The sequence below is a fragment of the Esox lucius genome, chromosome 7, assembly GCF_011004845.1.
Source record: "Esox lucius isolate fEsoLuc1 chromosome 7, fEsoLuc1.pri, whole genome shotgun sequence".
Lineage (NCBI taxonomy): Eukaryota > Metazoa > Chordata > Actinopteri > Esociformes > Esocidae > Esox > Esox lucius.
In genome coordinates, this window is record NC_047575.1 from 45473856 (window position 1) to 45489210 (window position 15355).

The 15355-nt window shown below is 47.5% G+C and overlaps 1 protein-coding gene across 5 annotated transcripts in view; it reads left to right on the top strand.

Moving 5' to 3' along the window:
- ppp2r2bb (protein phosphatase 2, regulatory subunit B, beta b) overlaps nucleotides 1-15253 on the top strand; it is a 71305-nt gene extending 56052 nt beyond the window's left edge. For 3 of the 5 annotated variants that reach the window (XM_029120685.2, XM_034293529.1, XM_034293527.1), the window contains 8 exons: nucleotides 4352-4449; nucleotides 5973-6138; nucleotides 6834-6946; nucleotides 10340-10517; nucleotides 12618-12782; nucleotides 13591-13760; nucleotides 14131-14222; nucleotides 14313-14717. In XM_029120685.2, the coding sequence (XP_028976518.1) occupies nucleotides 4352-4449; nucleotides 5973-6138; nucleotides 6834-6946; nucleotides 10340-10517; nucleotides 12618-12782; nucleotides 13591-13760; nucleotides 14131-14222; nucleotides 14313-14592 (1262 nt within the window). In that variant the 3' untranslated portion in view covers nucleotides 14593-14717. Of the gene's footprint in view, nucleotides 1-23; nucleotides 276-4351; nucleotides 4450-5972; nucleotides 6139-6833; nucleotides 6947-10339; nucleotides 10518-12617; nucleotides 12783-13590; nucleotides 13761-14130; nucleotides 14223-14312 lie in introns of those variants that run through there. The other 2 variants (XM_029120684.2, XM_034293528.1) reach the window with 2 other exon arrangements.
- The last annotated feature ends 102 nt before the right edge of the window (nucleotides 15254-15355 follow it).

The window sequence follows — 15355 nt, forward strand, 5'->3', positions numbered from 1 at the left end:
AACGTGTGTGTGTGTGTGTGTGTGTGTGTGTGTGAAAGAGAGCGAGAGGCTATGTGTGTATTTGTACGTGCACGCAAAGGATTTGTGTATTAAAGTGCTGAAGAGACGCTCGAACAAAACAAGTATACCTGCAAATGAGGACTCACGTCACAGCCGACCAAGCGGAGTATTATGTACCATTATTTCTGAGAGGATTGCATAGCAACAGTGTAACCAGGCACAGCCTCTGAAACCGATGCATCTGCTAGAGGAGGACCACGGAAGACGTGTCAAAGGTAGGAATCGATTGTAAACCAACCGCTTGAGGGAAAATCACGATCGACAGCACAAAAAAAACCCCACTAAAACAATTCTATTCTTGGCATGCATGTTGAGTTCACTGCTAGAGGCAGACATTCTACCTGGCACATCTCGGCTCTGGATGTCCTGACCTGAATCAGTGTGTGGTGTGTTCAGTCGACATGCGGGGGTGTTAAGGGCATCAGGCTATTCTTGTTTGGGGGTGATGGGCACGTAGTCGTAGAGGAGGAGACGGGCACAGAGGAGGACCCGTAGGGGTAGAGGAGGAGACGGGCACAGAGGAGGACCCCTACGGGTAGAGGAGGAGACGGGCACAGAGGAGGACCCCTACGGGTAGAGGAGGAGACGGTGGTTGAACCGGGTGTTTGTGCAGAGGAGGCTTTTGCACAAAAGACACACCACTCCTCGGTTAAGACGCAGATCCCCTCAGCTGGCTGGAACGGCGCAAACACCCAGTTGTAGACACAATAACACACGCTCTTTGTCTTCTTCGAGGTTGGCAATTTGAACGATGAGTCGAGAGCTGGGGAGGGGGGAATCTAACACCCTTGAGAGTCTGTTAATGGACACATTGAGCTTTATTGGTCTGTAGCGATACAGATATCTACACAGACAGCCAGACAAGCAGGTAGACCGATTGACAGACTTCCCATGCAGACATACAGAGGAGAGTATCCACCACTAAGCTCCTCCATAATGTCACAGCTCCTTGCTGCTCCCAGCTCTTCTGCTTTCCTTGGTGGCTATGTAGGGAGATGTAGTCCCACACACCTTTGTGACTATTTAGGGTGAAATATTCAAACTTACCTATGTGAATAAGTAGGGAGAAATAGTCTTACTTGCCTTAGAGTCTATAGAGGTTGAAATAGTCCTAACTTAATTTTGTCTACGTAGTGTGAAATAGTCCTAACTTCCTTTGTGACTATGCAGGGTGAAAATAGTGCTAACTTCCTTTTTTTTCTATGTAGTGTGAAATAGTCCTAACTTCCTTTGTGACTATGTAGTGTGAAATAGTCCTAACTTCCTTTGTGACTATGTAGGGTGAAATAGTCCTAACTTCCTTTGTGACTATGTAGGGTGAAATAGTCCTAACTTCCTTTGTGACTATGCAGGGTGAAAATAGTGCTAACTTCCTTTTTTTTCTATGTAGGGTGAAATAGTCCTAACTTCCTTTGTGACTATGTAGGGTGAAATAGTCCTAACTTCCTTTGTGACTATGTAGGGTGAAATAGTCCTAACTTCCTTTGTGACTATGTAGGGTGAAATAGTCCTAACTTCCTTTGTGACTATGTAGGGTGAAATAGTCCTAACTTCCTTTGTGACTATGCAGGGTGAAAATAGTGCTAACTTCCTTTTTTTTCTATGTAGGGTGAAATAGTCCTAACTTCCTTTGTGACTATGTAGGGTGAAATAACAATATTATTTTTACTAGAAGCTTTTCGTATAATCATAAAGAGATTCTTGGCAGCCAGCTACTTCAGTATAGTGCATACTCGGGCACAGAAATATCACACTGAACCAAAACGTGTGCACTCCTGACCACCGGTTTTAATTAAAAAAAATCTAATTAAATGTATTGTTGTTATTCAGCTTGCAAGGTTTCTATCAACTAGACTGTTTATAAGCCTTTTCCCTAAACACTGAACCACATGTGAATAAACATTTAAAAATACCCTACGTAACACCATCTAGGTAACCGGTAATCAAAAAATGTGTTGCCATCTTAGCCAGCAGGCTAGGAAGCTAGTAGGCCGGCTTACAGCTTATTGGTTAGAGCATTCAACCAGAAACCAGAAGATTCCTAGATCCAATCCCAGATCCAACCAGGGGAGAATCTGGCATTCTGACGTTGAGCAAGACTGTTAACCCTAATTGCTTATTTTAGTTTATCTGAATAAGAGTGTCTGCTAAATTACTAAAGTGGCATGTTCTTTTTTTTAGCCAGCTGGGTATTTAGCCTTGCCTAGTTTAAGGGAATCTAATACCAACAATCTAAGACTAAGTATGAATCCACAGAATACAACTAAAACACTAGACCTTAGCCAGCAGATCTGAAAGCAAAGAAAGATTATTTTACAGGTTGACTGCTGGGGCTCTTCCAATGTTTTATCAGTTTAGTTGATTAAGCTAGCAGAGCCGGGTAGAGAACCACATCAGAACTGGGACGTCAACTAGCTCGCCTCAGTCTAATCCAACCGATTGCTGTGCTGAAGACGAACATACTGAAAAGCAAACAGAGAATTGAATTTTCTGTAAGTATCTAGGAAGGTTGTGAAGGACTACCAATAGGGCACATGGTGAAGGAATCGTCCGGGATGAGGCAGGAGGGCTGTTGGTTGTTTTGCTCCTCTTTGTGGTATGGTGGAAAGCCCAACAACTGATAAATACAAAGGTTACTTACCACTGTCCAATGTTGTTTATTTTGTTGGCTGTTTGGATACGTGGAGGGTTAGTCTGTTGGAGCTAAACGCAATTCTGTTCAAACCACGGCTTACAAAATCTTCCCTTTACAGAAAGAAGGGAACACTCACTGTGGTCCTATTAACGTACTAATGACTAATTCTGTGGGGACTCTGAAGAAGGTCAGTCCACAACATACTGTAGGTCCAGGTATGTGCAATTGATCACACAAAAACACAGTTTGCGGCTGGCTATAGTAGTACACAGATTCTCCTTACAACTTCGACAATAGGGGAAGTCATGAAAACAATACATTTCTTAAAACCCCCAAAAATACAAAAAAACGATCCTTTTTGATAACCTGCTCTCAGTTACTTAAGTCTTCGACCACCACCATTGTGTTGTTACTTTGGTAAAAAATACAAATGTCCACTGTGCATTACAGTCCTCATCACACTACAAGGCAGACAATGTAGTCAGAGTCCTTCGACATAGCTTGGGTTTTGCGCAACCGACAGTGACGCTAAATGAGATGTTTGCGTCCTATACATCGATATGTGTTTTTGTGTTCTCTTTTGTGTGCTTTTCTTTGGTGTACTGCGTGGATGTAACTCAGAGGTGTACCAACTGTCGTTTAGGACCTTTTTTGACAGTTTGATGCATTTGCCGCACTGTTGTGGTCCATAAAGACTGACACTATCTTCCACCCCTGTATGTGAACATGAGTTTGAGCATTTATCTACCATCTTTAATATTGTAGAGAGGGCGGTGGTTTGCGGGGGCTCTTTGTAATGCAATTTAATTGTCAACCACTGAATAGCGCGCTCCGAGGGCGCCATGTATGGAAGCAAAAATGTAATTTGTTTCTGATCGCGTGTGATTGAGTTGTGGAAATCTACTGTGAATGCTTCCCTGCCACAGAGAAACAGCAGGCTGTCTGTGTATAATTCTACAGGTCAACCGTGCCATGTTATTGTAGATGTGTGAGTGTGTGTGTGTGTGTGTTGGGAAGATCCGTGAAAGGGTTTTGCATATGAATCGGGTGGTGACAGACAGTGTGGGGATGAGGGGGTGGAGGGCAGGTGGGTGGAACTGATGGAGCTTGGCTAGCCGAGGGGTATGAGCATTGTGAGAGACTGCAGGTTCCGCTGGCCTTTCATCGGCCCTGAGACGGGCCGGCTTGAAGCGCAGCATAATCGATCCGATTCGCGGACATGCCATCTGAGCGGGCCATCGGGCCGGGGAGTGAACAGGCGTTCAGAGGCTTTAGGATCATGGAAGTTGATCCGTTTAAGAATGAGGGGTTAAATGTTTCACTCTGTCTCTTGCCCTGTTTCAAGCCAGGCACTGATTTCATTTAACACCTGGGTGTCCCTGGTGCTCGTAGAGTCCATATATATATATATATATACTGTATTTATGCAAACTTTTGCAAACATTTCTGTACATAGAGTATGTTATGTATATCATTATGATATTTTGGGGGTTCTATTATCTGGGTCTCGGAAATAGATTTCACAGTAATCAATCAAGAAAAAGAACCAGAATGTGACTCATGTGTTCCCCCAGTAGGTCAGTAAGGCACAGTATTGTTGTGTCTTTTGGTGAAGTGACGTGTGGTCTTCTCCCTGTCCATTCCTTTTCATTCCAGCTGACATCATATCAACGGTTGAGTTCAACCCAACAGGAGAGCTGCTGGCGACGGGGGACAAGGGAGGGAGAGTGGTGGTGTTCCAGAGAGAGCAAGAGGTGAGACCAGCCCCGAATGGACCGGCCCTGAAACTCATCACATCTCACATGTCTCTCACATCCTGGCATTCTCGTGACTCACGCACCTTTCAAGATGCTCCACATTCGACATCAGGCAGAAGCCCTGTGAACGGTGCCATCTTTCCGGCAGGACGTTAAACCAGTATCCTGTCTTCGTTATATTGAAATTGCGAACAAAACCAACCTGCCATTTATGAACCAAGTGTATGCATCTCTTAATAATTAACATCACCACGTTCATTCCCGTTCACAGATGCCGTCATGGTTATATCCCGCGGGGTTTCTGTGTAGTACCAGTTACGGTGTCAGAATGCAGTGGATGTTAATGTAGTGGTTGTAGGGGGTTCTGTGGAGGGATTAAAGGCCGCTCTGGGAAGCCTAGCTCCGCCTATGGAAGCAGGATGAAAGGACTAGACACTGTCTGAGTCTTATGTCTGGCTGGGAAATAAATATGAATGTCAGGAACGGCAGGAACCCCCCCCCCTTGCCTTTCCATTCCGTCTCCGGTTCCTTTCTTTTCCCTTCCAGCAGATTGGAAGGCGCTCTGTAGCATCCACTAATCTCCACTCCAGAGGAGCTACCTCCCCGCTCGCCCTGCCCTGCCCCGCCCCTCCTCCCCCTTTCCCTTCCCCGTCTTCACCCCCGTAGAGGGCAAATCTGTTTCCATTAATACCCACCCCTCCTCGTGTGGCCATCTGATTTGGCTCTATTGATTCTGAAGCTTCCCGAGGTGAGACCTACCTGCCGCGTGGACTAAGCTGGGGCTAGTCTTCCGGGGCTATTGAGCTATCTCCAACGCCCTGGCTATACATCCTGACAGCTGTACAATAGGTTTAACCCTATTCTGCCTGATCTCCCCAATTTCTGCTCACTGGAAAATACCGCACGGGCGCAAAATGACGGCGCCATGTCAGCAGTTATGTCGACCCGCGGGACGCCGGCGAGGGATCAGACTGACTGCTCCATGCGCCGCAGTGCCATGCATTGTTTTGTGGCTGTTTGTTTTTTGACAACCCCCCTCCAGTACGCAGCCTTGAAACCAGGTCATTGACACATCTGCTGCTGTGCAACTGTCCATGGTTGTGGTCTCTTAAACGGATTCAGTGGAAATGGGACGATCCTCCCTGATTCACATTCTACCCCCCTTTGTGTTCCCGTCAGCATTCTAATTTAACTGTTTCAGTCCATCTGAACAGTGGAATAATTCTAGGACATTTTTACCCATACAGGGGAGAAATGTATTTTAGGATGTGTGTGAAAAATAAACAGATCTTCCAAATAATGTACAATGATACATTTGGAAATGTATTTTAATTATTGACATTTGGAAATGTATTTATACTTGTGTACAGGAAATATATTGTGTTTTGCTAATATTTTTTTATTTCACATATATTTGACCTTTACACACACATTTCAGGTGTTCTGTGCGGCATGGATATTCTGTGTGTTTCTCCGTGGATGTTCTTCCATAAACCCAAGACGTGTCGTTGTTGTTTCAGAGTAAGAACCAGCCCCACCGGAGAGGAGAGTATAATGTCTACAGCACCTTCCAGAGCCATGAGCCCGAGTTTGACTATCTGAAGAGCCTGGAGATCGAGGAGAAGATCAACAAGATCCGCTGGCTGCCTCAACAGAACGCCGCCTACTTCCTTCTCTCCACCAATGGCAAGTCGTCCTGCTACTCCCGGTGACATTTGGGAACACGAGCCAGTCTTATCACCCAGTTGAGAACGTTAAACCTGACTTAGCGCTACTTCTCTGTGACGTTCTCTGTCTGTTCACTGTGCTAGTCAATGCTAATGTTTGTCAATGGTCCCCGTTACCTCCATTACATCACCCATTGCGTTGAACGTCCCGTTGACTTCAGCCAGGCAGCTTTTTTATGGAAAAACCTTTTGTCGAGCGCCACCACGGCCAGGAAGTGGCTCTCCTCAGGTTACATTCACAGATTCATCACTCACTCCACTGACCTTTACTGCTGTGCCCTTGCTTTCGTCTTTCACTGAACACACTGTATTAAATGGGGAACTTGCATCAGCAGACAGACTCTGGGACTGGAGTGCAATCTTTGGACACATCACTGGGACACGCTGGCAGCAGGATGCTTTCATCAGGTTAATTGGAGGCTATTGATCTCAGCTGATATATCTGCTATCTGTTCCTGCCAAACTCTGAGCTCGGGCCTGGTTCCAACAGTATGGCATCACACTGCTGAGTCCTCCATCGCTCAGTACACGCAGCTATCTCCTCCACACAGGCCGGCAAAGCACAACCTGTCCTTAAGCCTGCCCAAAGACCTCTGTTACTCATCCCTCTCTCCTCCTGCTCTCTCCTCCTCTCTCCGCCTCTCCTGTTTGCAGATAAAACAGTGAAGCTTTGGAAGATCAGTGAACGGGACAAGAGACCGGAGGGTTACAACTTGAAGGACGAGGATGGAAGGATCCGAGACCCCAGTACCATCACAGCCCTGCGGGTAACAATAGCAACTCCTCCATGCCACCTCTCCTATACCACCTCCCCCATGCCACCTACCACCCCTCACCACCTCCCCCATATTCACTCCCCACACCACCTCCCCCATGACACCTCCTCCAAGCCACCTTCCCCATCCCCAACCGGTGTCACCACCTGTGCCATAAAGGGTTCTCCTGGCTGCCGAGGCGTCCTCCTCTACCCCGGCCCCACGGGGAGGATTCAAGAAGCGGCCTGGTTTCATATCTTTGCCAAATGCACGTGGCTTTTTGTGTGGGGGTTGGGTAAATCATGTCCTGGTCTTGGGGGATGTGGGGGGGTCACCAAAAGTCCATGCTGCAGACTAACTGAACATTAACCAGGTTCAGGGTTGACCCATCTGTCAAAGTCAGCTTTGACCCAGGGTTCAGTATGAGTTCAAATGTCGTCCCCATCACCACAGATGAACACGAGTTCCATGGTAAATATTTGTAACAGCTCTGAATTAGATCGGGTGCAGAGGTCTGGTCTGTTTTTAAACACACAAATATTTTCTTCATTCTCACGATGCAGTGCAATGGTAGAAAGACACTGAAACTGTTAGGACCACATCAATAGGATTGTGTCCTTTTTCTTATCCACTATAAGAAAGTGAGAAAAAAACGACCTAGTTTCCTTTGTTCATGAACTCAGAGAGCCCAGAGAGTCGTCCGTCACTCCTCCTCAGTATATATCATATTGATTAAGGAGAGGAGCGAGTGGTGCAGAAACTGTATCAATATTTCGACCCTTGGCTCGCAGCAATCATCCCTCTCTCATGATGCTCTCATTTTCCACTCCGGGGTCCAAATTGACCCTTACACAACGCAGCATTTGGCAATCAATAGAAATCACATTACACTTGAGAGATGGAATTGTGAAACATCACGGAATGGGAAAAAGCTGTCAGGAGAGGGGCACTGACAGTGTCCCAGGACTGGTCACTTACAGTAGAGTCTTTCAGCTCCATATGGCCTTGTATCGAAATGCATCAGGCAGTACTTTGAATATCAATTGGAAATGCTTAATGTTTGTCCAGAATAACAGCAGTTGTCCTGGGGCTACTGAAATTATTGGTGTTTACTGCAAACTTGGGTTTGTTCGGCTCAGCTCAGCTTGTACATTCATTTTACGTGAGCTGAGATTCTGTTGGGAAATGATTTGGTTGTATTCGGTGCTTTTTTATTGAGTTTGAATTTCAGGTGGTCTACGGTGATCCAGAGATTCAGGCGTTGAATGTTGTTTGTGACATTCAAAAAAGAATTTATCTCAATATACTTTACCTGGGAATGGAGATGAAATGCTCAGCTAGGTCTGGAGACTCCAATACTCATAGATGATTGGGCCTACAGGCTATCAGTCACTCTGGAATCTAGATGTGATTGGTCCCGCTGGCTGTTTTTCAGATTCTTTGGACGATTGGGAAGCCCCATGACAGCCATCTGTGAGGAGACTGAGTGTTAAAGGTAGTTTTGCTAAACATCTCCTAATGGGGAGACCATAATCACCCGCACGGCTTGATTCATGCCCAGCTCTTTCTACAGAGTAATTACTCTTGACCCCAGCAGCTCCTCTCAGCGCTGCCTCATCTGCCTCATCTGAGAGTCAGACGTTTCTGAACGAGTTAATGACCTCAGCAGTCTCTGCTGCATGATCTGCCTCCACCTGTCACAGTTTGGCGCTGCTGTGTGTGTGTGTGTGTGTGCGTGCGTGTGTGTGTGGGCTTGTAGTGGCGGAGGGTGTCGACAGATGGTTTGTATCCTCTTTCAGACAGACACCCTATAATGGTCAGCCTAGCAAGCCCACACTAGAGTAGACATGTCCCATTCCCCTGTCACCAGCTGCTCTGTTATTCACCACTGTTCCCTACCTCTATCACTATCAGTCACTACTGTTCTCTACCTCTATCTCTATCAGTCACTACTGTTCTCTACCTCTACCAGTCACTACTGTTCCCTACCTCTATCAGCCACTAATTCTCCCTACCTCTATCACTATCAGCCACTACTTATACCTACCTCTATCACTACCAGTCACTACTGTTCCATACCTCTATCACTACCAGTCACTACTGTTCCATACCTCTATCACTACCAGTCACTACTGTTCCCTACCTCTAACACTATCAGTCACTAATGTTCCCTACCTCTAGCAGTCACTACTGTTCCCTACCTCTGTCGCTATGAGTCACTACTATTCTCTACCTCTGTCACTATTTACTCATTACTGTTCTATACCATTATCACTCACTATTGTTTTATCACTCATCTATTACTAACCTTTGTTCTCTACATCTACCACTCAGGCAGCAGAACATTACAGGGGATTGTGGCTGACAACTGTAAAAATCTCATTCCAAGTGTGAAATGTGCGTACTGTGTGGGTGTGTGTGTGAGAGCAATGCGAGTGATCAGTCTGTCTGGGTGTGTGTGTGTATCCATGGGGAGAAAGGCTGGAGGGGCATTGGTCACTTAGCACAGACGAGAGTGTATATGTGTGAGTGTTTGTGTGGTGTGTGAGAGTGCTAGCGACAGTGGGGGGGATGTTTCCTGGTAGGGGACTGGAAGCTACATTTCCTCCTGTATGTACCGTACAGCAGCTCTGTTAGGTGTTACCGTTTACCAGTCCTGTGCTTTTACTGCCCGTCTTCCCGGCCAGGGGAATCACCGAGATAGACACCATGACACAGCACAAAGTAGGGAGACGAAGGAGTAGCCAGGGTCAGACGCGGACCGTTACCACGCTCGCCGCACACCGTCTCTCGCCATCACAGTGTCTTTGTCGGTTTGCATGTTCAAAGAGACTGGAGCTTGTTAACAGCCACACGTTCCTCAAGCAGTCACCATCAATCGCAGAGCCCTAATGTTCTTTGAATGGGGGTCTTCACATGGAGCGCTAATGATCATGTGACCTCCCGCTGTTTCCGCTGAGTTGGCATGACATCACTCTCTGTTTCGGAGGAGCATGTCAGGCGAAATCTGGAACGTTTGCAGAGGAACGGGCCCGTGAAGTGTGTGGCAGACGAGGCCCCTCACAGTGGGGTGGGGGGGGGTCTGAGTCTCTGCCTCGGATGCCTGGAGGCCCACGCTCAGATCTGTCAATGTTAAAGGTCTCTACTTCCTGTAAGAACACGGGGGTCCCCATTATGGTTGTCTGCAGAAGCTCTCTCCTAAATCACTCTCACGGTCTCAGGATCATACTGAAACACTGCGCCAAGACGCTGGATGTGTAATATGTTGGATTTGATGTCAACCCTTTCTTCACTCCCTCCTGTCTCCCTGTCCCTTGTTGCCTCGCTCGGTCTTCCTCTCACCCCCTGTCCCTTGTTGCCTCGCTCGGTCTTCCTCTCACCCCCCTGTCCCTCTGTTTGTGACAGGTGCCCGTGCTGCAGCCCATGGACCTGATGGTGGAGGCGACGCCCAGGCGTGTGTTCTCCAACGCCCACACCTACCACATCAACTCCATCTCCGTGAACAGCGACTACGAGACGTACATGTCCACAGACGACCTGAGAATTAACCTGTGGAACCTGGAGATCACCAACCGAAGCTTCAGTATCCTGTTTCACGACCAGCGTGGCCGAGCTTCTCACTTAGATAGATTTCCGGAGGATTCTTTCTGTGACAAATTCCACCCCCCCCCCCATGATGGCGCCGACTGTGGACGCATAGATCCGAGTGGATGCCTGTGTGCCCATAAGCCCTTCCATCAGCTCCTCTCCTAAACGGAGCGCTCGTATACTTCCACTGTTCCTTTAAATGGAAAGCAATTTGAGCTATCAGCTTTTTATTGTTGAGGTTTCCACTGAGTCGGGCTCTGAAGCCATTAGCAAGCTGCTGGTATGTCTGTCTATATCCCCCCTGGGTCTTCCAGGGGGTCCCTCGCCGCGTCTCTCTGGCCATTACCCGTTGGAATGGTAGCGGTCTCTGTGTGCCTTCCTGCCGTTCCACCTGCCTGTCTCCTCATCAGCCAAAAAACCTCAAATGTAAGTCTGCGTCTTGTCCCAGGGGTGTCAGGGAGAAGCCAACAAGGTCGACAGGAGCACAGCCCCATTGATCAACATTGATTTCCACTTTGAGGTTCCCAGCAGATCACATGAGATGCCCTGTGGACGGCAGAATATATGACTGAGCTTTGGGGCCCAGGGCACATGGAGAGCATCTTATTTACTGAGCCTCTTAACTCTTATCAATCACTTTTGCTCTAGGCTAGCCTGTCCCAATTCACAACTAGTCTCTCTGGGATGGATCTGCTGCCCTCTCTGACACAACCACCATCGTCTGTTGCTGTATTTAAAGTCCCTGAATGCTCAGGAATTTTATTTCAATCGTTTAAAAAAAATAATAATGATGTACACTGCTCAACTTTAAGAGAACACGTAATCATAACACCAAGTCAATTAAACTTCAGGGAAGCGTAAGTTATTGTGAATCAGTGTCACTTGTTTTGGTGCAAATGAAAGTGACAACAGGTGCACTGGAGAGGCAACAGCAAGACAACCCCCAAAAAGGGAATGGTTTTGCAGGTGGTGGACGCAGACAATTGCTCTCTGCTTATGCTTCCTGACCGATTTTTCTTTAGTTTTGCCAAACTGTCAGAAACAGACTCCATGAGGGTGAGATGAGGGCCCAACATCCTCTAGTGGGACCTGTGCTCACAGCCCAGCACCGTGCAGCTCGATTGGCGATCGCCAGAGAACACCAGAATTGGCAGGTCCACCATTGGTGCCACGTTCTCTTCACAGAGGAGAGCAGGTTCACACCAAGCACACGTGACAGACGTGAGTCTGGAGACGCTGTGGTGAATGTTATGCTGCCTGTAACATCATCCAGCATGATGATGGTCTGGGGAGGCATATCCTTGGAGGGTCGCACAGACCTCCATGTGCTAGCTAACGGTACCCTGACTGCTGTCAGGTACCAGGATGAAATCCTCAGACCCATCCTCAGATCTTATGCTGGTGCAGTGGGCCCTGGGTTCCTCCTGGTGCAGGACAATGCCCGGCCTAATGTGGCCAGAGTGTGTAGGCAGTTCCTGGATAATGAAGGCATTGATGCCATTGACTGGCCCTCACTTTCCCCAGACCTGAATCCAAATGAGAACTTCTGGGACGTTATGTATTGGTGCATCCAACTCTTCCAAGTAGCGCCACAGACTGTCCAGGAGCTCAGTGATGCCCTGATCCAGGTCTGGGAGGAGATCCCCCAGGACACCATCCACCATCTCATCAGGAGCATGCCCAGACATTGTTGGGAGTGCATACAGGCACGTGGGGGCCATACACACTACTGAGTCACATTATTAGTTGCCGTGGTGAAATTCAAGAGTTGGAACAGCCTGTCACTTCAATTGTTTACTTAGATTTTCGGTGTGAGTTTGAATCCAGCCCTCAATCGGTTGGTGATTTTGGTTTCCATTGCTCGCTGTTACGTAATTTTGTTCTCACCGCATTTTACACAATGTACAGTTAAGACTTAGATCTTTAATATATTTTGCTCGAGAACTGATGTGTGATTTAAGTGTTCCCTTAATTCTCTATGACTACTGTATCACTCCAGTGACCACTCATGGGATGACACGGGTCTTTTCCATGTCCTTGTAAAATGTCCCAAACGTTCTCTGTGGTCAGTCTCCTTCACCCGCTCCCGCCTCAGACATCGTGGACATCAAGCCGGCCAACATGGAGGAGCTGACGGAGGTGATCACAGCGGCCGAGTTCCACCCGCACCAGTGCAACACCTTTGTCTACAGCAGCAGCAAGGGCACCATGCGCCTGTGTGACATGCGGGCGTCGGCACTGTGTGACAACCACTCCAAATGTAAGGCTGCCTCGGCCTCGCCCACACGCCTCACGTCCTGTATACGGTCAGCAGGCACCGCCACGAAGGCCTAGGGGGGAAAACCCCGGCATCCCAGATGGCCCTAGTCGGGTCACATGTTCAGGGAAAAACCCATGGCCTTTAGCAGAAGCTCTGGGGCAAGGTCCATTTAATTTTCAAATAATCCTCTATTTTTCAGTGAGTTTGAATTAGGGGTTTTACTTGACTGGAATTCAAAATGGAACTGACCCCAAGTCTGACTGAGGCTATTGGGTGTTCTGTGCTGTGATGTTATGTATTATACTGAATGCTCTGAAGCTGCCAGGCCTCCGTGTTAACTGTACACCTTTTCCCCCGTCTACCACTAAACCTTTGGCTGTACAGAGATTCAGATACACTGACCGAGATATGAACACAACAGGTCAAGTGGTGTGCCCATCATTACTGGAAGAAAATCCTGACATTTTCCATATGCTCAGAGAGAATATTTCTTTTAGGTTTTGTACACAAATTTCTTTTGACCCTTGCTAGAGAATTTTTCACCTTTCTTCATGTGAAATGTAGGTCAGTGAAATCCTTTCACCGTTATTGCATGTGGCGTTTTTGTTCTGTGTAGTCTGTCTAAAGGGACACAAAAGTCCTAGCACAGTGGTTGGAAAAGTCATCTGGAGTCATCCTTAACTGCAGGTTAATGTTTTTGTGGAAATAGAGGGAAAGTTCGGGTGTATTCCTCCAGGGCAAAGATGTGGTGCACAGATATTGACGGTCAGATGCTGACACACCGTGTTCTTGTCTGTTCTCCCTGAAGTCTTCGAGGAGCCGGAGGATCCCAGTAACCGCTCGTTCTTCTCCGAGATCATCTCGTCCATCTCAGACGTCAAGTTCAGCCACAGTGGGCGCTACCTGATGACACGGGACTACCTCACCGTCAAGGTGTGGGACCTGAACATGGAGAGCAAACCTCTGGAGACCTATCAGGTACAGTATAGCCAAAATAGACAGTAAACAGGTAGAGTTAACCACGCACAGTTAGCTCACTCCACTGCTAGCTTGAAATGTCGCCAATGGGGCTTGACAATATGTACCCTTTTGGAACATTGACAAGGAGCGCGGTCAAAACAGAGGACTGCGCGTTCGCAGCCAGGTGAACTGAGGAAGCTACACTGTCAAGCAACAGCCTGTTCGACATCCGTTTCGTACTGTACAGCCCTTTTCTGTGTTCCACGCATTACTTTGGAGAACTTGGTTCGCCCTAATTCGCACATTGTTTTGTATGATTTCTGCACATTGCTGGGGACCAAAATAAATGACGTCAGGGCTGAATATTTACATTCATTTTCCCTCTTAGGTACATGACTACCTGAGAAGTAAGCTGTGTTCCTTGTATGAGAACGACTGCATCTTCGACAAGTTTGAATGTGTCTGGAACGGTTCGGACAGGTCAGTCGTAGTCGCTGCACTAGCATGACGGGAGGGGTTTATGCAGAACTAGAAACTGACGCGGCTTTTCCCTTCCGATTCCTCCCACAGCGTTATCATGACCGGCTCCTACAACAACTTCTTCCGCATGTTCGACCGCAACACCAAGCGCGACGTGACCCTGGAGGCGTCGCGGGAGAACAGCAAGCCCCGCGCCGTCCTCAAGCCCCGGAAGGTGTGCGTGGGGGGCAAGAGACGCAAAGATGAGATCAGCGTGGACAGCCTGGACTTCAGCAAGAAGATCCTGCACACCGCCTGGCACCCGTCCGAGAACATCATCGCCGTGGCCGCCACCAACAACCTCTACATATTCCAGGACAAGGTCAACTAAAGGTCGGCCGGACGGAGAGTGGAGCAGCGGAGTCCGGCACCCTACCTGGCCGACCAAGCTCACCTGGGGCCTAGGACAGGGCTGTGAGGCTGGGAATCTCCAGCCACACTGCAACTTGTAAAGAGACATCGACAGCTTTTTAGCTTTTCTTATTTTCTCAGAGACTCGCCGCCATGTCTTCGATCCAGGCTTGTCCTCAGTTGGACCCGGGACAGTGAGACGATGGCTGTCTAAGCCAGTTTTCTGGGTTTGTTTTTCCATTTTTAAATGTTTTCCCTCAGAAGCGTTGCTGTAGTCTTGATGGATATGCACAGAAATGCAGCGCATACTTTCATGTGCATTTTCCTTAGGAGGAGTACTTCAAGGAGATGAACGGAGACTCGCTCATTTAACTCTTACCCTCTGCAATACTGAGACTAAATGCATAGAAGCTGCTGAGATGGAGTGAGCTTGACACCCTTTGACCTGTTCTCCTTCCCTTTCTGTAGCTCTTCATTTATTTATTTCTCTTCATGGTTTTAAAACATGCCGAGGAAAAAAAACTGTGGTTACCGTAGGAATGATCAGAATGTAGCAAGCTTTTGGTTCCAAGTTGTTTTTTAAATAAATGTACAAAAATACAAAATGTATAATAAAAAATAAAAAAAATGGCTAAACTCAATTTTCAAGACTATGTGCTCAGTGATACCATGAATGAGTTGAATAACATTTTTTTGTAATACCACTAATGCCTACACACAACTACTCATATTTGGACAGATTA